Here is a 25,514-nt window from a genome sequence, read left to right on the forward strand (position 1 = left end):
GTCTCTCTCCCCCAGTGCTGATTCTTTCTCCTCCCTGGGCCCTGCAACACCAGCTACCCTCTGCCCACACACACCTGTCCCTGCCTCCCTTGCTCCCTCTCTTAGCCCCCAGCACCGCACGGGCTCCAGACACTGCTGTTTCTGAAACTCCACCTCCTAGTCCACCACTGATGAGAAAGAAGCATTTCAGGTCAGGAGGGAAAGACTCCTGGGTCCTGGGTGCAGGACCTCAGCATAGGTGGCTCCTGTTCTTAGGTTAAATTCATCACAACTCAGACCAAGATAAACTCCAATCAAACGTCTTAGAAAAAACAGGCCATGAAAGATGGCAAGTGGGAAAAGCTCACGGAAATACACAATGAAGGCACAGCCATCAAGAAACTTCCAGATTGGGCCACATAAAGAATGAATGCTTTTGTGTATTAAAAAGAAAACTACCAAGAGAAAAAGCTCAGAATGGTCCTGGTAGGTGACAGAGATGTTTGCAAAGATCCAGTATCTAGCCAGGAATGGTGGTACATGGCTCTAATCCCAGAACTCTGGAGGCTGAGGCAGGAGGACCACAAGTTCAAGCCCAGCCTGGGCAACTCAGCAACTTAGTGGGACCCTGTCTCAAAACAAAAAGCAGGCTGAGGCTATAGCTCAGTGTGAAGGCCTTGGGTTCAAAACCTAGTACTGCAAGGAAAAAAAACAAAGATCCAGTATCAGCGCCTGATAAAAAGTTTTCATTAACACAAACAGACTGATACTTCTGGGCTGATAAAAAATAAACACTGCCAATCAAATCAAGCAGGTTAGCAGTGAAAAGCGGGCCACATGTGAGGCCCAGCAATGACTGACTGATCTCTCTCAAGATGATGCTGGCTGTGGCAGGTCCTCAGTCCATGTCAGAGCTGGAGCAGCAGCCTGAGAAAGGCCAGAGAGCCTGTAGGGCTCACATGCAGGGTTCCTGAGCCCAGAGGCCCAGGAAGGGGCTGCGGGGGACCATTGGGGAAGCCAGTACTCACGCTGATGTGCAGGTGCTCCAGGAAGTAATGCAACAGGAGGGCACTCAAGCCCAGTGCCCGGGCCCTCTCATGGCCCCGTGGGGACTTGATCCATGGGCTCAGGTGCTAGGAAGAGGGGAGCTTCACACAGGTGCCAGTTTGGGAGCAGCCCAGGAGAACAGAGTCCGTGCACCTGAGGGCTGTTTCAGCATCACTTCCAGCCACCCTTCTGTCTCCAGAGGGCCAGGTGGGCATCTGGTGTGGCTTCAAACTCAGGGCCCACTGCAGTTTTCCCTGCCCTGTCCTCTGTCTGGGGCTACTAGCCAGGGTGGAGGATACACTCCTAGATGAGGGAAACCATCCTCCCCTTGCCCACTGAAGTGCTGAAAGGAGTGAAAAGGACACACCAGTAGGGTCTGTGTCCCACCATTTCACCAGCCCCAGATGGTGAGGAGCTTGTGTCCAGGACACATTCTTCCTTCCAGTACCATGTGGTAGGGAGGGGGCAGGCTGCGTAGCCCTCTCTGGGTCCTAGCTGCCCCTCTGTGTCTGGGAGGGGTTAGTGCTGCTTGCCTGCTCAAAGACAGCCCCCACTGCAGAGTATACACAACTATCCCTGCAATCCCCTTCCACCCCTACCATCCCCATGACTGCATACCCACTACACACCTCAACTATGACCTGCAGGCCCTGGGGGGTCATGTTCCACTGCAGCAGGCGGGTCAGCAAGTCTTCAAGGGCACGCATTGTGCCCAGATACAGGGGCTAGAAGGAGAGCCAGACCACCCAGCCCCCAGGTGATCCCATCACCTACGTGGCCTTCCCATGGCTCCAGACATATATCCCTGGTGAAGGACACATGCATTACCTCCTGGCAGCCATCATCTTCCTTCTGAGGCTCAGGAAGCAGGGCCATGACACTGTGTAGGCAGCCATGGATCACGTCAGCCTGTGCCTGCGCTTCAAGTGCTGGCTCCAAAGAGCTGAGCAGCAAGTTAAGGGTCCCCAGCCATGACTGTGCACCAGGTCTTTTCTAGCCCTCCTCTCCCCCCCAAAACCTCTGGACCTCTCCAGATGGTACAGCTGCAGGCCTCTGGATGCATTCACACAGCAAATGCGCACACACACAATACACAGAGACAGGGAAGGATACATCAGGTGAGTGCAGGTGAGCATGGCTTTCTTCCGAAGAGGTGTGGTCAGGGAGTCTGTGGGCTCTGCCCTGATGAACTCCTGGGTGAGGTGGCCACAGGCTCAGCCCTTGAGAGAGGGCACCAGCCTCTTTCCCTGCTGGGCCTGACCCTTTTCCTAACTGAAAGCTTTCTCAGGGCATAGGGCTCTGTTTCACCCCTCCAGGGCTGTCTCTTTCACCACCTTAGGTCCTGCCTCTACTGTTCTACAGAAGCACCACGATCCACCAACCTGCTTCCCCAGGAACCTGCCCCAGGAGCAGTGTCTGCCCAGCACGCACCATCATCTGTGCCACCAGCTCTGCTTTCTTTGAGAAGTGGAAGGAGCCAGGCTGTGCACCGCTGCAGGCAGTCTGGCTGACCATGCAGAGGCTCTGGATGAGGCTCAGCTTCAGGGCTGGGTCCTGGAGAAACACCTGTTGCAAGAGGCTGCTAGGCCTCTGTTACACAGTCTAAGAGCCAGTCACTACCAGGCCCAGGGCTGAGCCTAACAGTGCAGGTCAGCATACATGCTGCTCTCCCTATGTAGTCTGTATCTCTAGGAGCCCCGTAGCCAGCCCTCCTCACCAAAGAGGATTCCCAGCTGTGGGCAGACAGATATAGAGCAGAGCGTGTGTTCACAGCCCCCAAGGTAGGATGAGGGCCTGGCTGAGAAGACCATCTTGCCTGTGGGCCTCATAGAAGTCATTGAGGGGTGGGGCATCCTGCCAGTCAGGCCCAGAAAGTGAAAGTGAAGGCTATGCTCCTCTCCTCAAAGGAGGCCAACTGTCCCTGTGAGGGTCTGGTCAGGTTAGTGCCAGAAGAGAAACATGTTAGTGAAGCCAAAGGAGCCTCATACATCATCTCCACTAGTCCTAGGCTCTGCTCTCCCCTAGAAGCTCACTGGGGCCTAGAGATAGGCAGCTCCAGAAGCATCAGGGAGAAGAGCCAGAGGAGCCTTGGGACTGTTCCTGGTCTGTGAGGGCTACAGCCATAAGGCAGGTAGGCCTACTGGCTCCTTGGAGTGTGGGCCTAAGACCAACTGCTCAGAGGTGGCAGAAGCCCTGCTCTTCCCTACAGCAGGAGCTTGGCCATTCAAGGCCCAAGAAGAGAGGCTGCTCCAATGGGATAAGGAAAAGAGAAGGCCCTGGAGTGATATTCTAAGATGGTCTGCCAGGGACTAGCCAGGTAGCCCAGTGTGTTCCAGTCTGGCTCTGTCCCCACAGCCCAGCTCAGTGGAAAGACAGAAAAGCACAACCCACATGCAATTCCTACACACGGTACCTTGGTCTCTACTTTTATTCCCAGAACCTGAACAACAAAAAGTGAAATGAATTAAGACATACAATTCTGGCATGCATGACCAGGACCAGCCCCCACAGACAGCCACGGCACCCACCTTGTTGTTGAAGCAATGGAACATGTTAGGGAGGATGTTGGACTCCACCTTGGCCAGCACCAGACTACGGGGGGCCTGTGCTGCTACATGCCCATAGCACAGGATCAGTGCACTCTTCACCTTTTCCACCTCATGCTCACTTCGGTCCTGGTAGGCAAAGCAATCAGCAGCTGTCAGTTACTCGAATACCTATGCTGTCACACAGGAAGCCCTGGACTCACACCATGTGTTCCTAAACTTCCTCAGTCCTCCTGGAAGGAGGGACAAAGCTGACCAGCAAACCCAGAGGCAAAATTCAGAGCACCACTCAGGGACAGCAGACCTCCATGTGTGCAATCAGAACCAAATGAAAGGAGAGGTCTGAGGAAGGGGATCATGAAGGAGGAACTGGCAGCCAGAGGAGCTGGGGCAGCCTGGCTACTGGAAGGCACAGGAAAGGTGAGTAAAACTGGGTGTGATGATGCATGCATGTGATCTCAGGACTCAGGAGGCTGAGGCAGCAGGATTGTCTTAAGTTCAAGGCCGGCTTGGGTTACACAGTGAGTTCAAGGCCAGCCTGAACTACACAGTGATACCCTGTCTCAAAAAACAAAAACCAGATGCCAGGGATTTAGCTTAGTGGCACCGCACCTGCCTTGCAAGCACAAGGTCCTGAGTTCAATCCCCGGTACCAAAAAACAAAACCAAAAGAACACCAAACCCAGACAAACAAAAAAAAGGTGGGTAGGCCCTATACACCTAGCCAGCTCTAAGGTTCTACAGCTGGGGCAGTCACCAGAGACAGAACTGAGGGACAATGGCTAGGGTGGGAATTATAGGGATGTCCACCCTCTGTTACATTAGGTCTTGTCTCTGATTTAAGAGCACAGCAGTGGCCAGGGATTTAGCTCAGTGGATCCGGTGCCTGCCTTACAAGCACAAGGTCCCGAGTTTGATCCCCAGTACCAAAAAAAAAAAAAAAAGAGCACAGCAGAGGTCTGTGCAGACAGTCTGGCCACACACACTGTCTCCCAGAGCTTGTCTCAAGACTACTACTGGCAGAGGGAAGCATACAGACAACTACATTTGCTTCTAGGGGGCCCTTCTGCCCTCTGCTGGGAGGGGAGCCTACACCCTGAGGAGGGAACTCAGGACTCAGGAAGGACAAGGGGATGCTTCCTGCCTACCCAGGCCTAAAGTCATGTGCTCCCCAGTATCACTTGTGAAAAGACAGAGCTGTCTTCAGAGGATCAGGACCAGTGCCCCAGGACCTTGAAATGTAGGGAAGCTGTCAGGCCCTGACCTCTATCCTGGGTAGTGACCTCTGTACCTTAAAAATGCTAAAGATGCCACTGGATTTCTTGAGCACATCAGACTTTACAAAGTCCTCCAGCTGGGCCAGGGTGTCTTCTAGGTGGGAGATGGCACAGATCCCAAAGCAACAGGCCAGGCCCTGAGGAAGCACACAGGAGTGCTCACACTGGGATAAGGAGGCTCCTCCCTAGAACATGCTGGGTATGGGGGCACTTACGCTGCCCACATGTACAAGTGTGAGTACAGACAGCATACTTTGCACATGTGCATACATTCCTAGGTGTATACAATATGCACACACATATGCTGGCTGGCTGGCTGAGAGGATACAGGGTGCCCACTGTCAGCCAGCCCTTGGTGTTCAAGGCTGTCCCACCTCATGTTCCACTTCCTCCTGGTATCTAGCTGTTTCCAGAAGCTCTTGCAGATGCTTCCTCACCACTCCCTTACTTGCAGCAGCACCCAGGGTAGTTCCTATGCATTTATACAGGAAGTTCTGGAACAGAGACAGAACACATCAAGCATGACTCCTGACTGTAGGGACATCTGTATTGTCATAGCACTGCTGCTGGACCACCATGCCACCAACCTCATGGGTAGGGCCCCTGTGAAGATGAAGGGGTGTACCCTGGCCCATGTCTGAGGAGCAAGAAGCAGGCTGCAGGCTCCCCCAAGTCCCAGCTGCCATATACTATGAGAAGGCTCACAGCTCTACTTTTCCTGGCTCCACCAAAGCTACCAGTGTCACAAGAGAGAGGTCCAGACAGCAAGACATAGGAGCCTGGAGCCTGAGGACCATGCCACACACCCCCGCCCTTGGCCCTTCCTCTGCACCTTCTCTTGGGGCATCCCGTTGTAACATGGCAGCTGCTTGCACATCTCCAGGCTCAGCTGGCAAATCCATGTGTTGTCAGAAACAACAGCCAGAGTTTCTCGCAGGAACTGCAGATGAGGCACCAGTGAGAGGTTGAAGCCTGGGCATGCCACCTCATGATGACCTCAGGATGGCCAGTCTGCAGGTGACCTCTGGGCTGAGCAGTGGACAGCAGACCAAGCCCTGGGTGGGCAGCCATCAACACGCTTGGGCACAGATGACTCTGGGCCAGGCAGGGGTAGATGAAAGGGTCCCATGCTGGAGTGGCCCAAAGCCCCGCAGTTTGGTGTTGCTGCTAGAGGGTGGGTACCCTGTCACAGCAATCTGAGGCCAGGTGGCATCCTCACCTAAGACTCTCCATGTTCTTGAGCCCCTGCCCCAACCACACCACCAGGTTGCAGGTGATACAACCCTAGGAGCATGTAGCCCCCAGCAACCATCTCCCACACCCTCCTGACACCCCCCTAGAGGATGCTTCAGTGCCACGCAGGCCATGCTCCTGCCTCCTCTCCCAGCTCTCACCATCAGTAGCTTTTCCTCCCATTTCTTCAGCGGAAGTGTTTCTTCAGTGTGCTCTGCAATGACCAGAGGCCCCATTGTTCTGGGTCCTATTGAGCAAGCCATCCCAACATGCACAAGTGGGAGCCTCACACCTATACCTCCCCATCCTCTAGAGTGTTCAGGAGCAGCTTGCCCAGTAATATCTGCAGGGAGCACTGCTTAAGCCTTATGCTGTCCAGGCCTTTTCTTGGACCACACCAAAGACTACTTCTCTAAATTACAGAGCCCTGATCCACATCAACCAGCCTTGATGCCACCTGGCAAATGTGGGGTCTGGGTGGCTCATGGTTTCCCATTAACCCCCTATCCTCACCATCCAGGTACTCCAGCAACGGGGGCATGGTTGTCTCCCATTGCTGGGTCAGCAAAGGGTGAATGTTCTGCTTCAGAACCTTCAGGAGACGTAACGAGGCTGCCCCTCGCCCACTGCCCAAGTAGGGACTGGAAGACACAACCTGAGGGAAGCAGATGACAGGTCCATGTTGACACTTGGACCTATTGGTGTACATGTGGCAGGACAGCTCTGAGGACTAAAGTGCCCAACACAGGTGCATGCTCCCCACACCTGGATGGGGTGGGAATAAGCCCCAACTCCCTACCAGGAAGCCAGCCATGGCCACAGCCCAACTCCCAGGTAGGGACTTGGGGGCAGGGGGAAAGCCTACCCTTCCCAACCCCTTTGAAGGGTGCCACGGCCACCTGATGAGTATCTCCCACTTAGGGGCAGTGATGTATCCTGTGTGCTTGGAAAGAGCAATGCTTACCAGCAGTCTTGTGGTCACAGCATAGGGAGATGGGATGTTTGCTGGATAAAAGATGGGGGAAATAGTCATGGGGTGGTACAGGAGAAGGGCAGGGTTGGGTCAAGTGTAGGGGCACAGCTAGGGTAGAAATAGGAGCAGGAGTCAGGTGCAAAGCAGAGAGCTATGTCGGGGTCAGATGCAGGTTGGGTCAGGTACAAGGGAGCATCAGGGTCAAGTGAGGGTCACACTTGCGTACTGTGGGTGTTGCACTGGACCAGCAAGGTATCTGCCCCTGCCTCCTGCCTCTTCAGGGCCAAATGCACAAGGCTCCTACAGAGCGGGGTCAAGGCTGCAGTGAAGCGCACAGGGATGAGGAACTCCAGCAGGTAGGGCCAGAGGACCTGGGGGAGCAGAGAACCCTGGTCTGCAGCTGCAGCCTCCAGGGCAGCCAGTACTGCTGGAGGGGCCGGCCACAAGTGCAGAGGGGCAGAACAGTCCCCAAAGAGCTCAAGTTTGGGCAGTCTGTTTGCTTGTTCTGTTGTGAGCAAAGAGGCCTTTGAGTGCTGCCAGGCTACTGCCCTAGAGGGGCTGCACCATCTACTGCAGGGTTCACTGGTCATCCAGGATGGGGAGTACTCAATCACAGGTCAGGGTGAGAATCCAAAACCGGCAAGCGGCTTTGGCATGAAGGACACACTCACATTGCTCATCCTGTCTACTGTGGTGCTGACCAGGTACAGTGTGCTGATGCTGACAGCCTGCACGCTGTCCTCTGCTGCCAGGGCCTCACCCTCAAGGTTTCGCTTCTCTGGCTGGCAAAGGAGCAAAAGGAAAGAATCCATATGAGTAGTGTTCCATGGCCAGGATGGCACCACAAAGACAAGGCAGGCAAGGGAAGGAAGCTTGGCAGGTCTGCCTGCCTCCCGTGGGGCAGGGTGGGTGGGCCAATAGGACACATGCCTTAGCTACAAGGGACAAGAAACCTGTGAGGAAATCACAGGTTTTCATTTCCTGTAAGATATTGACTCTATTAAGAAAAAAAACCAAAAAAACTGAACAAAACAAAAAACTTTGTCTTTGACTTTGCTCTGCTGTCCTGAGAGAAATGCAGCAGCCTTTATGGAGACAATGACCAAGTGAGAAAGCTCCTGTTTTCTACCAATAGACTTTAGCCTTGCAGCCTGGGCAGAAGAATAGTTTTTTTCCTCAGACACTGCTGTCCTTTGGTAGAACAGTGCTCCAAAGCCCCCTTCAACCTTCAAGTAAATAACTTCTGCTTTCTAAATGTTTTGTGAGCCTTCCACTATGACTTTGAAACACCAAAATCAAACACTGAATGACAGAGAAATTGGTAAACCTGTAATGATTGCAGGAGACTTTTTTTTTTTGAGACAGGGTCTCACTATGTAGACTGACCTTGAACTCACCACGTAGCCAAGACTGGCCTCAAAGTAGCAGTGATCCTCCTGCCTCAGCTTACCAAGTACTGGGATTACCAGTGGGCACCTTGGGCTTTTGAGGCAGGTGCTGGAACCACTGAGCTAAATCCCCGGCCCAAGGAGATTTTTAATAAAAGTCTCCTATCTTAGACCAAAGATGAAATAGAAAAACAGTAATATTAGGGCCCTAAACAACCCCCTTTCTCCCTCCCTCCCTTCCTTCCTTTCTATACTACCAGCTGAACCCAGAGCCTTTGCACTGAAGTGCATCCCCAGCCTGTTTTAAATTTTGTTTGTTTTTTTTTTAGAGACAGGGTTCTTGCTAAGTTGTCCAGGTTCAGCTCAAACTCATGATCCTCCTGCCTCAGCTTCTCAGAGTGCTGGGATGCAGGCATGCATCACCATTCTCAAGTCTGAACAAACTTTTTAAAAGGATGCTGTAAAAATATAAATGGAATATTATACCAAACATGCATAGCTTTGGAAGCCTGACCATTAAGCCAAAAACATATTTCAAAAAATTTAAGAGCAAAAATCAACCTGGCCAGATTCTTTGACAAGCAATGACATTGCAAATCTATAGCAGCCATAAAAAACCTGTCCACACAAAGGCTTGGAAAGATCATCAAAGAAACATTTGGTCAACAAACCGGATACTGCAAACTCTCTGAAAATGAACACTGACAACATGACAAAACCCACCAGAAGTGGAAATATTAGGACTCATGGTCCAAGGACATGTATTTGGCCTAAAAAATATTCTTTTTGGGGGGTGGGGTGGGGATCCCGGGGACCAAACTTGGGACCTTATGGCTGCGAAGCAGGCGGCAGAACCACTGAGCTAAATCCCCGGCCCCTCTTTTTTTTTAAGAGTAGGAAAATTTCAGTGGTTCCACCGCCTGCCTTGCAAGTGTAAGGTCCTGAGTTCAATCCCTGGTACCAAAAAAAAAAAAAAAAAAAAAGAGTAGGAAAATTTATTGAGAGAAAGATAGCTTCTATCTAAGAGAGACAGAAAAGGGAGCAGAAAGTAGGTCAAAATGATATAGGGGGAAGAGATGTAACTCCCAAACCTACTAGATATCCGAAACATGAGTTCATGTTCTCTAAAACTGAAGAATTAATACTAGGAACAACAGAGGTTAAGAGTAGGAAAATTTATTGAGAGAAAGATAGTTTCTAAGAGACAGAAGGGGGACCAGAAAGTGGGTTGCCCCCTAAAAATATTCTTTAAAAGGGAAATTATCATCCAGGTGTGGTGGCCAGCATTCGGGAGGCTAAGATAGGAGGATCACTGCAAATTTGAGGGCAGCCTGGACTATATAGTGAATGCAAGGCCAGCCTGAACTACATAGTGAGACCCTGTCTCAAAAAACAACCCCAGGATGCTCAGACTCCTCTGAGCCTGCCAGGGCTCGACAGTGTAATAAAGGTTTAAAAAAACCCAAAAAAAACCCTAGGAAAATAAATTTTAAAAAATAAAAACATTTTCAAAAGGAAATTATTGCAGGTGACACTGGTGCAAACCTGTAGTCCCAGCACTCTAAGAGGTTAAGGTGGGAAGATGCCAAGTTTGAGCCCCACCTGGGCAATTTAGTGAGATACTATCTCAAAAAAAAAAAGTACTGGGGCATAAAGCTTAGTGTGAAGCCCCTTTGTTCAATACCAGTACCACAGGGCTGGGGATTTAGCTCAGTGGCACTGTGTTTGCCTCGCAAGTGCACGGTCCTGAGTTTGATCCCCAGTACCAAAAGAAAAAGGAAAAAAAAAATCAATACCAGTACCACAAAATAAATGTACAAATGGAAATTATTGACACATGAACCATGAACAAGAAGTTCCGGAAATATTATGTAAGAAATTGTAACAGTACAAATACAAAAGTTAATTCAGAAAATTAATAATGTAAAAAAGAAAATTAATAATGTAATAGATATCACTGGGGAAGAAATTACCACCTTGGAAGAACACTGAAGAGGATTTCAAAGAAAAAGACTTTTTTGTGTGTTTTTTTTTTTTTTTTTTTGAGACAAAGTCTTGCTTTGTAGTGCAGGCTGCCCTTGAAGCCCCAGCAATGCTCCTGCCTCAGCTTCCCAAGTGCTGGGATTCCAGGTGTGCACCACCACAGCCGTGAAAAAGACATCTTAAGAGAATGGAAGAAAAGCTGAAAGACTGAAGGGCTAACATTCAGATAACAATTATTTTGGAGCAACCCATTCGGGACAACTCCTGTCTCCCAGGAGCTATTCTTATTCCCCATCCTATTCTCCAATAAATTTTCCTACTCTCTCTCTTTTTTTTTTTTAATTTTCCTACTCTTAAAAAAAAAAAGAAAGAAACAATTATTCTGGACTAAGAGGGACATAAAAATGGAGAGCAAGATATATTTAAAGAAAAAAAGGATACAACTTCCCTAGAAATAAAAGCTAAAAAAGAACTTACCTAAATAAGTGTCCACAGAGCTGAAAGCCAGGAAACTTCCAGATGGGCCAGAGTGAGGTAAGGCTCAAAGAATGAGGAGCCACGGAACAAGGACAGAAAATGAGGTTCCACTGGCTAAACATGGGACAATTTGAGCATCAAAACCAACAACAGAGGAAGGCTCCCTACCTTAGGTATGGTCTCCTACCTAAACACGGTCTTATTTTAAAATATAGCTATACACATCAATGTATCTGTTTATGGAAAATATTAGAACATATACTGAGACCTCTGAAAAGTGTATTTCACAAATATTAACAGTGTTGCATTCCTGTTCCTCAATATCAATCAGAATGGCTTCCTTGGGCATTTCTACAAAGAGAAAAGTACTTATTGCAGTTCATCAAAACAGGTACCTCTGTGCCAGGGATTTAGCTCAGTGGTTTCACCGCCTGCTGCACAAGTACAAGGACCCGAGTTTGATATCCGGTACCAAAAAAAAAAACCAAAACAGGCATCTCTGATCCTGGCCATGTGATAATTCTGTGTTTTCAATCAATATGCAGAGCTTCCTTATAAAAAATATTTCAGGGGCCAGGGATTTAGCTCAGTGGTGCTTCCCCTGCCTTGCAAGTGCAAGGCCCTGAGTTCGATCCCCAGTACTGGGAAAAAAAATTCCAATTCACATATAAAATTCTGATTTTTTCAAAAGGAAACAACCATAATTAATCAAAGGGAACACAGGGCCATTCACCACCATCATATGAGAAGGAGCATGTATCATTTGACCATCAACACTCATCTTGGGTCCATAGGTCCCATAAGCCCATTAGCATAGACAGGGCAGAGTCAGAGTATGCCTAAATTAAAAGGCATAGTATTTATTCCCTTCTATGCAGGTCCAGTTGGCCAGGATCTGAAGCAATGAATCTGGGCACCTCCGACCCATCAAACAGCACCTCAGATATTTCACGTACACAAAAAAAAGTCTCAGAAAATTAGGAATTTCTTCAACCTGATAAAGGGATATGAAACCTATTATTAACAACATTCTTAATACTAACAGACATGTTCTTCTTAGAATGGGAAAAAAGCAAGAGTGTCAGCTTTCAACCACTTCCCTTACCTCCCTACCCTGGGTTCTGGGGATTGAACCCAGGAAGTGCTGAGTTATATCCTCAGCCCCTTTTGAATTTTGTCTTGAGACAGAATTTACTAAATTGTCCAGGCTGGCCTTCAAACTGCAACCTTCCTGTCTTAGGCTCCTGAGTAGCTGGGATTATAGGTGTGTACCAGTACATCTGGCTTTATCACTTCCATTAAACACCATACTGAAAGTCCTAACCAATGTAATGAGAAATAAAAGGCATTCATAAGAGAACCAAAAAGGGGAAGGTTGCTTATTTGAAGAAATATGATGCTTTATGTAGAAAACTCTAGACTGGGCATGGTGGCACATGCCTGTAGTCCCAGCATTCGGAAGGCTGAGGCAGGAAGATTGCCATGAATTTGAGGCCAACCTGGGTTACACAGTGAGTTCAAGTCCAGCCTGAACTACATAGCCAGACCCTGTCTCCAAAAAAAAAAAAAACAAGTTATGTAGGAAACTCCAAAGAATCTATTAAAAAAAAAAAAAAAGCGCCAGACAGGTACAGGCACACCTATAATTCCAGCTATTTTAGGGCCTGAGGCCGGAGGATCACAAATTCAAGGTCAGCTTGGGAAATTTAAAACACTGCTGGGGATGTAGCTCAGTGGTAGAGCATTTGCCTTGCACAAGGCCCTCAGTTCAATCCCCAGTTCAAAAAAAAAAAAAGCAAGGCCACAGGATATAAGGTCAATATGTAAAAATCAACTGTATTCCTATAAACTATTAGAAACTAAAATGAAAAAGAAAGCTACACTGTTACAATGGCACTGAAAATCAAATAGTAGTGGAGGTATAGCTCAGTGATGAGTGCTTGCTTAGCATGCATGAGACCCTAGGTTCAATCCCCAGAGCCATAAAGAAATAAAAATCAAATAATAGATATAAACCTAACAATATACCAGAACATATAGACCCTACATCCTGCCAATTATAAAATATTAATGAAAGAGGGTCGGGGATTTAGCTCAGTCGTTTCACTGCCTGCTGCACAAGCGCAAGGACCCGAGTTCAATCCCCAGTACCAAAAAATATATATATACATATATATATTAATGAAAGAAATCAATGAAAACCTAAGTAAATGTAGAGATGTAAGTTTAGTAAACTAAATTCTCTCTGAATGATCTACAGGTTAAAAATAACCTCCTTAAGGGCCGGGGATTTAACTCAGTGGTTCTGCAGCCTGCCTCGCAAGTGTAAGGTCCTGAGTTTGATCCCCAGTACCGCAAAAATAAATACATAAAAAAATAAAAACAACCTCATTAAAAATTCTAACAGGTTTATTTTTACAGAAAAAAAAAAGATGCTCCTAAAATTTACATGGAAAAAACAAAGGGCTGGGGATTTAGCTCAGTGGTTCCAGCACCTGCCTTGAAAGCGCAAGGTCCTGAGTTCAATCCCTGGTACCAAAAACAAAAAAAACCAAAGGAACTGTAAAAGCCAAACATGATGGGAAAAAAAATGCGAGTTAAAGGAATCACATGCATGGCTTTGAAGCTGCAGTGAAGTGTGCAGTGAGGATGGAAGAACACTCATCACCACAAAGCCAGCTGATGTTGACAGGGATGCAGAGATAACATCTTGAAATGCAAGATGCTGGGACAACTGGACATGGACATGCAGGCCCCTTACCTCCTGCTCCGGAGGGAGTGCACATTGCCCCACAATGTATTCAATCATCACCTCGCCTCCAGGCTGCTCCAGGTATCCGTGGTGGGCCATTGCACTGATCACTTGCACTACTGCCCGTTTCACCTATCCAGAACCAACAGGAGGTTAGGAAGGGTCTGCAGACAGACTTCCATGGCAGTCCAACCAGGAGACAAGAACTTCTCTCCTTCCCCCATCCACAATTATACCTGCACCTGCATCACACCTGTACCTGTGCCCGCATTTATATACCTGGACCTGCACATGAAGCCATATACGTAGATCTGCATCTGCACCCACACCTATGCCTGCACCCATACACCTCAATTTGCATGTACACCTGTCATCTACACTCATATCTGTACCAGCACCTGAACCTGTACCTATACTAGCACATGTACCTACATCTATATCTGCATCTGCTCCTGGTAAACTATGTCAGGAGTACAATGTGGGACAGTGCTTGGCACACACTTTAAACACATGTCCTTTCCTATGTGTTTAGTGCCCCATAGATCAGGTGGGGCACTTCTAGCCCTGTCTGAGACTCTTATCTCCCTACCAGGAGCCTCCGGCCCTCTTGTGGGCACATGCAAGACTGTAGAGGAAGGCTTCTTTTTCCCCTGTCCCCCATACCTCTCTCCCTCCTGCTGGGCCCCTCATAAGTCGCCTTGTCTCATTAGTTTTCTTCCTCCACCCACTTCTATCAAGCTTCACCAAGTCCATGAAAGCAGCTCTGATGAAGAACCTGCCCCAAACTGCCTTGCCTTTCAGTCTCAGGGACCCCAGACAAGTAGCTTCCTAGTGTCAAATATGTCTATACCCTCTGCTCAGTGTCTGCCTGGCCTTGGGCTATTGGGCTGTTGTGCTTCAGGGGTGGCTTTTCCTGTGTGACAACCATATTTTTTCTGAGGTACACCCTCACTCTGGCTGTTTCACTCTCAGGCAATCGTCCCTGGGTCTGTAGTTGTCAACTAAATGCTCCTCGAGTTCTCAGCTGTATGTCCAGCCCCACCCAGTAACAACCCTAGGACTCAAAGGCATGGCAGATCTTATATGACCAATCTCTCTTCATCCCAGCTGGCACTTTAAGCCTCAACCTCTACTGCCATACAGACTCTGCCCCAGCTTCAGCCCTGTGCACATGCTGGCCACTGCCCCCCAGGAACCTTCTTCCCTTCCTGAGAATACCCATGTTCCTTGGAAGAATACTCATGTTCAGGTCAACTATCATTGCTCTAAGGAGGTCTCTTCAGACCACTCCCAGCTTGTCATTCCCAAGACATGTGTGTGTCTGGTGTGGCTGTGGGAACAGGGTGGGTCTAACATCATACCACTTGGGCCCTGGTTATGAGTTCCAGGGCCTTGTTGGGGGCATGTCAGGGGGAAATATCCCTGAACATGAGAAAGATTTGAGGGCTATTCAGGGAGAATCTGCAGCAAAAGTGACATGTCAAGCTTCTGGGGAATCCAGGAGGACTCACAGTAAGTGACTAGGCACAGGGGCAGCACAAAGGCTAGAGTGGCTCCTAGTAAAGAGTTGACCTCGACTACCTCTGAGCAAGCAGAGCTTTTCCAACAGTGGTGCATGGTCAACCTGGGTGCAGCAAAGTATCTACCTTGACCAGAGGTACTAGCCTCTACTCTTGGCTCCTAGGAGGCCATCTCTAAGGTCTAGATGTCCTACCTGATAATGATGCTCACTGATTTGATGATGTGGGCCACTCCACATGGTCCACTAATATGATTTAGGTAGGAACTTTTGGCCACAAGGTATCAGCTCTTCAAGAAGGGCTAGAGGCTAACTACGTGCAGCCATCTGGGTTTCTAAGCAGGTCCACACAAAAGGGCCCCAGTAAGCCACAGGACCCCAAGGCTGAGGAGTGAGTCTGGTTCATGCATGTGACCAGTGCTCATGCATGTGGTCATATATTGGTGCTGAAGGGACTAGCACTGTCTAACCTGGCCCATGAACATAACTGAAAGCTGTGGGTTTGGACCATTCCTGGATTCTACCCCTATGCCTCTCGCATGAGCTGACCATAACCTTTACACTGTAATAAATGACCCCAGAATATAACAGTTTCCTAAGTTATTCCAGACCGTCCAGCAAATGACTGAGCCTGAGGGAGATTCTGGGGAGCCGTGAGCTCACTGTTGGCAACAGCAGTGAAATGGTCCTGGGGTGACTCTCTAATGTCATGCCTGGTTAACTATGTCAGGAGTATGATGTAGGAAAGTGCTAGGCACACACTTTACACATAATTCTTTCCTATGTGTGTGTTCCAGCTCCTAGTGGGGTGGGGTACTTCTGGTCCTGTCTGGCCACTCTTCCTGGGGCTGCTCATGTGGCCAGGCAGACCCATGTAGTTTACCTTGTTGTTAGTGTCCAGAAGAGGAAGCTTCATAGAAGAGAGGACAAGGGGCTTCTTTGCTTCCATTTGAGCAGCTGTAAGAAATGAAATGGCTCAGTCCCACCAAGATCAAGACCAGCCATCCCATCCACCTCCACCTTGAGGTCCAGGCTACACTCCAGGGGTCTGGCCTCATCTGGCCCTCCATGTGGGCAAACAGGTCAGAAACCTACTGCTCTCTAGGGAACAAATTATTTTCTCCCAAATAACATTATTTTATACAACTGAAAAGCTAGAAGGTTGGCAATTTAGGGCAATAAGTTAAAAAAATGGGCCTGAGAGCTGGACATGGTGGCTCATGTCTGTAATCCAAGCACTCTGGAGGGCTAAGGTGAGGGGATCACAAGTCTTAGGCCAGCCTGTGCAATTTAGTTGAACACAGTCTCAAAATAAAATTTTAAAAAGGTTAGGGATATAGCTCAGAGGTAGAGTACTTGCCTCGTATGTTTGAGGCCCTGGGCCTCCCAACACTATCATATATGCGCATGTGCACGATATAATAATAAATTTCATCTGGGCATGTGGCACACACCTGTAACTCCAGCACTCTTGAGAATGCTGAGGCAGAAGGATCACAAGTTCAAGCCCAGCCTAGACAACATACTGAGTTCCAAGCCAGTATGAACTACATACATAGCAAGACTCTTGTCTCAAAAAACAAAACAAACAAAAAAACCTACAGCAATATTCTTCTGTTGCCAGAAGTCACCCCGAGACTAGCCTGAGTGTTGTCAGTGTTCCCTGGTTTTTCACTGGGATAGTAAATCCATGGGCTCATTATATGATCACTCACTGAACTAAAACCTGTACATTTTTCTGTACATGAGCTCGACTGCAAAATAAAAATTTTAAAAAGGTATAGATCTACATACGCTGGTATTAAAATTTCTCTAAGATGTACCACAAAATGAAAAAAAAAACCATGTTATAAACTGTTATTTGGTATATTTTTTGTATACATATACTTTCTTATGTAACTGCACAAAGAAAAAACTTAAAGGAAAAAATAAAATACAGGTGATTGAAGTGACTTCTGAAAAGCTTAAGTGCAATTTAAGAAATACCATAGGAGAGGTGAGCCTGGTTATGTAACACTGTTGAATTTCTGAATGGAAAAAGGCACATTTAACAAAAACATCAGCCACCAAGAATTTCATTTCAGATGTCTCTGGGCAACTGTCCATTTGAGACCCCAGGCAAGTTATTCCATCTTTCTCAATCTCAAATTCTAATGCCACTGAATTTACAGCATCACTAGGGATTTATAGTATCACTGTAGATACAAAATGCAGATATGGCAAAGATGCTTTACTTTCTATCAGGCTTCTAAATTTGTTTCTCAGGAGAGCCAGCACCCCCTGCAGTCCTAGGCAACCATTCAAGCACCAAATTGGTCTCATAGGCCCAGAGCAGCAGGCCCAGGTTCTTTGTGGCAGGCACAGGTGAAGGCACAGCTGTACCTAGCCGAGGGAGCCCGGTCCCACAGCACCTTCGCCAGATTCCTGGCTTGGTGGCGCAATCTAGACTGCGGTCTGGCACCCACTGTCTCCCTGGCCTCTATTTCATTGAAAGTCGCTCCTATAATGTTCTCATAACTCCACAGGCTGCTCCAGGTCCATGGAAATTGTTTGTCCACACTACAAAGACAGCTGCCCGGGGCTGGGGATTTAGCTCAGTGGTTCCGTCGCCTGCCTTGAAAGCGCAAGGTCCCGAGTTTGATCCCCGGTACCAAAAAGAAAAAAAAAGAAAGACAGCTGCCCATGTAGGATAGGTCAACACACTTGTTCCTTAACAAGCTAGATAGGTAATTTTGGCTTTGTAGGACATGTGTCAGCTGTGTCACCTATTTTCCTTGCTTACTTTTCTAACCTATTTAAAATGTAATAACCACTTTAGCTTGCAGGCTGTAAGCTTAGTGTGGCCCACAGTCGTTTCCTGACCCCTCCAGGAGAACATGAGTGAAATTCACCCAAAATACAAACCCTCATGTTAAACTGTGAATACTTTTTTCAAACTTTTTGCTGATCGATTAAATCAACCTTAAAAGCAGGAAAACTAAATCTTTTCGTTCCATTATGAGGACACCTTCAGGTACAGACACTCCAGGGACACTCTACAAAACTGGCATCCATTCTTCAGAAAGAAAAAAGGGACCCTTCTTCATAAATGGAATCTGAGAGAACTAAATGAAGTGAGGGTACACCTTTGACAAACTCAAGTGAGGGAAGTGAACTACACCAGACAGCATGTGACCTGTAAGGCTCTGTGAGGCACTGGTGGGATGGATGCTAATAGTTGGGAGACCACAAGGTGGTCATTCCAGGGCTTGTGGAAACCTAGTTTCTGGAGCCAGCTGTCAGTGAATGAGACCTGGTGAAGGAAGATGGATTCTATTCTTGCAATTTTTTTTTAAATGCGTAATTTTTTTCATTAAGTTTATTGATACATTTTAGGTATACAATACAGTTACATTCATCACTGGGAACTTGTACCTTTACATGATATATCTTGGTTCTTATTTTTTCCCCATTCCCCTGCCCTCCCTTCAACCCCTCCACCCCTTCCTCTTTACAGACTTTGTTTCCATTTTTTTCTTTTCTCATATTTTTTCCTTTCCCTTCTTTCCTTTCCCCTACCCCTCCCACTTCCCCTACCCCTTTAGACCTTTTCTTCCTATTTCACATTATCAATTATACATTTTGATCCTTATTTACACTTTTAGTTTCTCACACCAGAGAAACTATTCAGTATTTACACATATGTGTCCTATTTATTTCACTTGAGAGTATGGCCTCAATATGCATCCATTTAGCTATAAATGTCTCTAGTTTCTCATTCTTTATGGCTGAGCAGTACTCCATTTTATAAAAAAACCACATCTTCTTTATCCAGTTTCCAGTCGATGGGCACTTGGGTTATTTCCAAGCTTCAGCTATTATAAACTGTGCCACTATAAACATGGATGTGCATATATCGCTGTGGTATGATTTTTTAAAAATTTTTTGGGAAGATACCCAGCAGAGGGATAGGTGGGTCAAATGGGACCTCTAATCCTAGTTTTTTGAGCTATCTCCATATTGATTTCCACAGTGATTGCACCAGTCTGCACTCCCACCAACAATAAAAATGTGTAATTTCTGCAAAATAGAAAGGTAGCAATTTTTTTTTAAAGAACCCAAAGCAAAAGCTGGTGCAGGCCAGGTGTGGTGATGCAAGCTTGTAATCCCAGCACTCAGGAGGCTGAGGCAGGAGGATCACCTGAGTTTATGGCCAGCCAGGGCTGCATAATAAATTCAAGGACAGCCTGAACTACATAGTGAGACCTTGTCACACACACAAAAAACAAAACCCCAAAAAGCTGTATGCAGTGGAATGTGCCTATAGTCCCACCTACTTAGGAGACTGAGGCAGGAGGATCACTTGAGCCTGGGCAACACAGAGGAGAAACCCCCATTTCTGAAAGGAAAGAAAAAAAAGAATGCTGAGTGTGGTGGTAACCCTACCACTCCAAAGGTTGAGAAGCTGGGCTATGTAGTGAGTTCAAGGTCAAACTACACAGTGAGACCCTGCCTTTAAAAACCAAACAGAGTTCAAAGGATGATGTTACTTTTCACCTAAAAAGATGGACCAGGCACTGAACACACTGAACACAGTGTGGGTGGCCAACCCGCAAGTGTGAAGGATACTCACCAGCTGAGTTGATGATGTGCCTCAAGATGTGCAGGGTACCCACACGGAGCCGCTCGTTGCTGGTGTCCAGCTTGGGTAGCAGGAAGGCCAGCAGGCGATCAGGTGAGCAGCGGGCTACAGAACAACATATACATCGGCCCTGTTTCTAACAACCTCAGTTCCCTCTTGCTTTGTGCCTGCACCTCCAGCTCCTCAGGGGTAGCCTGGAGTCTGTCAGTCAGTCTTGGTTATTCTATGTTCAGAGATTCCCAGCACCAAGAAAGAGCAGATTCACTGTGAGTACTGTGAGAAGCTGGAACTTCTTGACCAGCCAGCTTTGCGTGATGCCCTCCCAGGAGTATACATCTCAGGTGAGGAGCTGGGGCACATGGCCCAATTGGGTCAGCAGCACCCAGAGCATAGGAGACTCGGATCCTTGGCCCAGGAGGATCTGCATTTCATTTCAGCTTCTCAAACTCATGGGAGCTCAAAGGGGGCCTCAGTGTCCCTCCTGCCTCTGGGCCAGTCTGTAGCTGCAGCACTCAGACCCCCACATGTGCAGCTGAGTCTCTCAGCCTGGACCTCCAGGCACTGCCAATGGGAACCTTTCAGCAATGACCTTGGTAGGCTTTTCACCTTTATAAACCAGTGTCATCAATAGTAAAGGTCAGCCTGGGTCCCTGTTGGACCTGCTGTCCCACCTACCACACACAGCCAGTCTCTGGTCCCCTTCCCTCCATATTCCAGGTAGACCCTGAGTGGTGGCTGACAGGCCTCATACTTCTGCCTTGCTTCAACAGACAGGCAGACCCTGAGAAGTCATGGGTACAGAGACAGGGCTGGGAGACCAGGTAATCGTGGTGACCTGGTGCAATGACAAATGATAGCCCTCTAGCTGGAGTCAGGTAATGCTGAACCAATAGCCAGGCCCAGATAGCCACATGCTGATAAGGGGACAGGACAGGGCACAAAGGAGCAGGCTGTGTGTAGGTGAGGGACAAAATACAGACCATGAGGCAGAAGAAGCCTGGGAAGGACAAGGCAGGGTGGTAGCAGCATCCACATGGAGACTGGGTGATTGGACTATAGATGGGTCCAGGCTGAGGCCTTTGGAGCCTTAGGCAGAGGTAGAAAAAGGCACCCCTGCCACCACCGTTCTCTACATGCCAGCAGGCATGGCCGAAGTGTGTCCCAAGCCTCCATGTGTGTGGATACCACCTGCACTTACCCAGCACAGTAAAGCAGCGCAGCACCTCATTCCGGCTTCCCATCACCAGGGGGCTTGAAGACTCCACAGGCACACAGACCTGCTCCAGGGAACAGAGCAGAAATTACAGGGACAGTGCTCATTGCCATCCTGGGGTCTCACTGGGCTGGAAGGACACACGTGCCTGGAAGATGATGGGCTGTGGAGCTATGCCCAGAATTCTAGGCAGGTCTTTCTCCAGCCCTTCCTTATCCAGTCAGGGACACCTAGCCGTGGTTGTAGGACCCATGTCCCCACTAGCTGGGGAAAGGGAGGGAGAGACAGCACCAAAAGGACATACAGCTGGCCCTCGAGTCTGCAGAGAAAGGATCTGGGCTCCTTCATTAGCAATAGGAGAACTGTCCCCAGGGAACATATCCTAGTTAGAAAGGAGACAGTTTCGTGGTGGTGCATGCCTATGATCTCAGCACTTGCAAAGCTGAAGCAGGAGGATCGTCACAAGTTCCAGGCCAGTCCCAACTAGTGAATTCAAGGCCAGCCTGAACTACATACATAGCAACCCCATCTCAAAGAAAAAAGAAAAGGAAAGGAAAAAGAAAAGTTTCCCACTCCACTGAGCATCCACTCCCAGGTCACAGGCTGGAAACCACTCATCTCTAGAAAAAGCACCTTCACCTAAACACCTACAGCCCACTGTTTAATAACTCAGGTATGACGACATCCCAGGTCCCCACTCACCTCCTTGGTATCATAGCAAAGGACACTAGCAGGGAATCTGTGCAGAGGGTACTAAAGCACTCCTCAGGAGCCCATTGTATGGCCAACAGAACAGAGCAAGACTGTTGCCACAAGGTAGCATGCCATCCTGAACAATGGCCATCCTTACAGAACCATGGGAAAGCAAGCAGGTGGGTGGCCCAGCTTTGCTCTAAGCTTCCAGTGAGGCCTTCAGGTGACACAGACTGACTGGCAGCCCAATTTCAGTCCAAGGACCTGCTCCAGAACCAGCTTTCCGTAACTGCAAGGTGGCAGAGAGCAGCTGTTTCAAGGATTTGCTCTGTGGTGACCGGTACAAACTTTCAAACCAACTTGAACAGGACAGGAACTGTTCTTCAGAAGTTTAATAGAATTTGGCCTTAAAAACCACTTGGGCATTAGGCTTTTTCCACCACCACCACCACCTTGGTACTGGGGATCGAACTTTGGACCTTGTGCTTGCAAGGCAGATGCGGTGCCACTGCACTAAATCCTGGACCCTTAGGCTTGTTTTAGGAAGGAAGGTCTTAGAGTACTACTTCTGCTTCTTTACTGGCTTACTCGAGTTTTATATTGCTTCTAGCAATTTTGATATTTTTAATTTTTCTAAGAATCTATCCATTACAGACAGCATTTTAAGTCATTATCACATACTTGCTCACAATACTTGTTTTATTTTTTAATATCTGCCCCTTCCCACCCATGGGACCAAGGATGTGTCTGCCAGACTGGATTTGACAGGGTTGTCCATGCTGGCCAGGTAGAGCTACTGATGCTGGAGCAGGCTGGGAGTTAAGAGCATGAAACTGAATCTGTGCTGATCTTCCCCAGTGGGGTCTTCAAGACCTCTGCCCCTGCTGCCTCTCTGCAGTCCAGCCCCTCTGCTGGCTCCAGCTCACAGCATCCTTGGGCCTTTCCCTCAGCTCTCTGTGTTTAGTTTCTAGGAGCCCAGGATGGTTTCAGGCCTTCCCTGACCAGTGTCACCCAGCAGCTAAGCTGAGCTCCCTCTGAGCCCTCCCAGGCCAGCCCGGCCAGCCCTTGGTGCCGTTGGCTGCCCACACCCGCTACCTCCCTCCCAGAGGCTCTATGTCACGTGCATGCCACTGCTTGGCTGGACCAGGATGAGAACCTACCACATGCTTCTCAGGCATAGCTTCCCACCCAAGAACCACTCCTGCACCCTCACCAGCTAACTGCACTCCTAGAGCCCAGCCCCCTGCACCCCTCCCTAGCCTACCTGAGAGTGCAAAACAGCCAGAAGGGTATCAAGCTGAACCTCCAGGGTGCGACTGCTCAGGCTCACAGCTGCCTCGAGGATCTGCCCCAGGCTCTGCTCAGGGCAAGGAGAGGAAGGCTTCAGTCGCCTAGGAAGAGGCCCAGGAGGGCACAGAGGAGGGAATAGGAAAGGGGCTTCCTGGGTCAGAGATGGATGCAGCAGGAAGAGTGGTAGGTTTCCAGGCTCCTGTCCAAAGCAGAGTGGTGGGGAGATGCCACCCTTTACAACCCAACATCGAATCGTATCTCAGGGCTAACCCTGTGAGGCACTCTGAGGGCTCTCCATGGTCTGAGGGCCCTCCATGGAATGTACCCTCCCTGCCTGCAGACACCTTGGATATTTGGAATGTTTCTGCATGCTTCTTGTAGAGGCCGAGGACTCCTGGAAGCAGCTTGTGGAGGTGCTCTTCCAGCTTCTCACTGGGCAGTAGGTGGCTCATGGGCCCCAGGGCAGCTACCACGGCAAGACGGAGCTGCAGAGAAGTAGGCTTGGCTGTTCATCTGCTCACAGAACTATTCACAAGAGGAAACACAGTGTCCTCTGGGTCCTAACAGGGCTGAGAAGCAAGTCCGGTAGCTGGAAGTCAGAACAGCTGCAGAGTAACCACAGCAAGAGGCTGGATGGTGGCAGGAAGGAGGCAGACAGCAGAGAGGGAGTGGGAGTCAGACAGGGCCTCACAATGACTGTGCTCCAGGACCACATGCTCCCAAGAGCAAGCTGGCACCAGTCACAGGTGTGGGGACCTGCAGGTAAAGCCCTCCACCACATCCTGAGCACCTTGGCAGCAGGTATAGGTAGATCTTCCTTCCCACCCAGGACCATACCATCAGAGCAGGCAGGTAAAACAGCAAAGCAAACATGGGAGAGCCTTTGGTTCCTTTCAGCTGTAGCCTAACCTTGGCATCTCGGGTCTGCAGCCATTGGTGGAAAAGAATGTCGTAGGCACTGAAGATGTCAGCAGCAAAGGTGTCCCTCCTGACTGTGGGGTCCGGGACTTGGTCCAGGTTGGCCAGGTACTCTAGGGTGCTCTCACTGAAGTGCTGTAGGGCTGTGATGGCCAGCAGTGAGCAGCTGTTGGCACAGGTCTCACCAGCTCCCCACTGCTGCCCATGGAAATCTCCAAACAATCAGTACATGACACACCCCAGTACCCTAGATGAGCAATGACCCAGGACTAGACGGAGCAGGGGCCCCCCAAACTCATGTCCTTCCTGGAACCCCAGAATGTGACTTCATGCAGAAATAGAATGGTTGCAGATATAACTGTGAAGATGAGATAATGGTAGAGAAGGCTGGCCTTAAATCTGACAGGACAATGTCTGAAAAAAGAACAAACACAGACATAAGAAGAAGAGATTGCACATGACAGACGTAGAGAAGAACATGAGCCAAAGTAGAGAGAACCAAGGATCAACAGCCACCACCAAAAGTGGAAAGAGGCAAAGAACTTGATCGCCCAAGAAAGAACCAACCCACCACCATCCTGACCTTGGACATAAATGTCTACAGCTTCAAGCCACTCAATTTTGGGAAAATTTCTTATGGTAGCCCTAGCAAATAACTGGTACCAACCTCTCAAGAATGCTCTCTGCCTGATCTGCCATGACAGGCCTCCCCTGATGGCACAGTGATGCATGTGCTACTCAGCTGTGGTCTGGGGGCTGATGGTGGCGGACACTGCTAGGCACAGGCAGAGGCCTGGTTGGTGACCTCTTGGTCCTCTATGTGACCACTTGGGCTCTGACAGGCTGTGGGGGTGCAGCCCAGGACACAGATCTAGCTTAGGTACAGATCTGCAAGTGGTCAGCAGGGCCAGGTTCTGGGTCAAGAGTGAAGACAATACAGCCAGCCATGATGGCACGCATCTGCAATCGCAGCTAAATGGACTTTGAGAGCTTATTTGCAGGTTCTGGCAGGACACTGAAGCTACTAGTATACCCCTGACCAAAGAACAAAGAACAGTCCTCCTCCATCAGGGAAAGTTGTCCTCTTGGACTGAGCACACAATTTTGGGACAGATGTACATGGAACAGTGAGGGAGGAAAGGGATACCTGCCCAGCTCGCCAAATTGGCTGAATCAATCTTGGCAATCTTGGGTGACACATACTGCAGTCAGATAACCCTCATATCTAATCCTAGTCACTCAGGAGGTTGAGCCAAGAGGATCACAAGTTCAAGGCCAGCCTGGGCAACTTAACAACTCCCTGTCTCAAGATAAAATAAAAAGGCCTGGTGTTAAAGCTTGTAGCAGAGTTCTTGCTGAGAATGCTTGAGGCCCTAGATTCAATCCTTCAATCCCCAGTAACACACACACACACACACACACACACACACACACACACACACACACACACAGAAAGAGAAGGGAAAAGAAGCGGGGAGGGGAGGGGAGGGGAAAAGATGCTTGTAATGCCAGCACTCTGAGAGGCTCAGGTGGAAGGATGGCAAGTTTGAGCCTAGCCTGAGCAACTTAGTGACTTAGTGAAACCCTATCTGAAAATAAAAAATA

At 48.7% G+C, this 25,514-nt stretch overlaps 1 protein-coding gene across 23 annotated transcripts in view; it reads right to left on the bottom strand.

Annotated features, from left to right (window-relative positions):
- Positions 1-25,514, bottom strand: part of Mroh1 (maestro heat like repeat family member 1) — a 78,102-nt gene that overhangs the window by 18,590 nt on the left and 33,998 nt on the right. For 11 of the 23 annotated variants that reach the window (XM_087183367.1, XM_087183363.1, XM_087183289.1 and 8 more), the window contains 22 exons: positions 23,901-24,052; positions 23,336-23,476; positions 22,966-23,190; positions 20,994-21,072; positions 19,787-19,900; positions 16,058-16,131; positions 13,665-13,787; positions 7,727-7,837; positions 7,282-7,426; positions 7,047-7,087; positions 6,596-6,737; positions 6,244-6,296; positions 5,682-5,789; positions 5,224-5,343; positions 4,864-4,986; positions 3,555-3,701; positions 3,440-3,466; positions 2,458-2,592; positions 2,140-2,219; positions 1,855-1,969; positions 1,656-1,751; positions 1,008-1,112 (listed from right to left, as the gene is read on the bottom strand). In XM_087183367.1, coding sequence (XP_087039493.1) covers positions 1,008-1,112; positions 1,656-1,751; positions 1,855-1,969; positions 2,140-2,219; positions 2,458-2,592; positions 3,440-3,466; positions 3,555-3,701; positions 4,864-4,986; positions 5,224-5,343; positions 5,682-5,789; positions 6,244-6,296; positions 6,596-6,737; positions 7,047-7,087; positions 7,282-7,426; positions 7,727-7,837; positions 13,665-13,787; positions 16,058-16,131; positions 19,787-19,900; positions 20,994-21,072; positions 22,966-23,190; positions 23,336-23,476; positions 23,901-24,052 — 2,456 coding nt within the window. The remainder of the gene's footprint in view (positions 1-1,007; positions 1,113-1,655; positions 1,752-1,854; positions 1,970-2,139; positions 2,220-2,457; positions 2,593-3,439; positions 3,467-3,554; positions 3,702-4,863; positions 4,987-5,223; positions 5,344-5,681; positions 5,790-6,243; positions 6,297-6,595; positions 6,738-7,046; positions 7,088-7,281; positions 7,427-7,726; positions 7,838-13,664; positions 13,788-16,057; positions 16,132-19,786; positions 19,901-20,993; positions 21,073-22,965; positions 23,191-23,335; positions 23,477-23,900; positions 24,053-25,514) is intronic. The other 12 variants (XM_087183372.1, XM_013069211.3, XM_087183356.1 and 9 more) reach the window with 10 other exon arrangements.

This window comes from Heterocephalus glaber, unplaced genomic scaffold, assembly GCF_053883595.1.
Source record: "Heterocephalus glaber isolate CG9 unplaced genomic scaffold, H.glaber_assembly_v1.0 deba00000281, whole genome shotgun sequence".
Lineage (NCBI taxonomy): Eukaryota > Metazoa > Chordata > Mammalia > Rodentia > Bathyergidae > Heterocephalus > Heterocephalus glaber.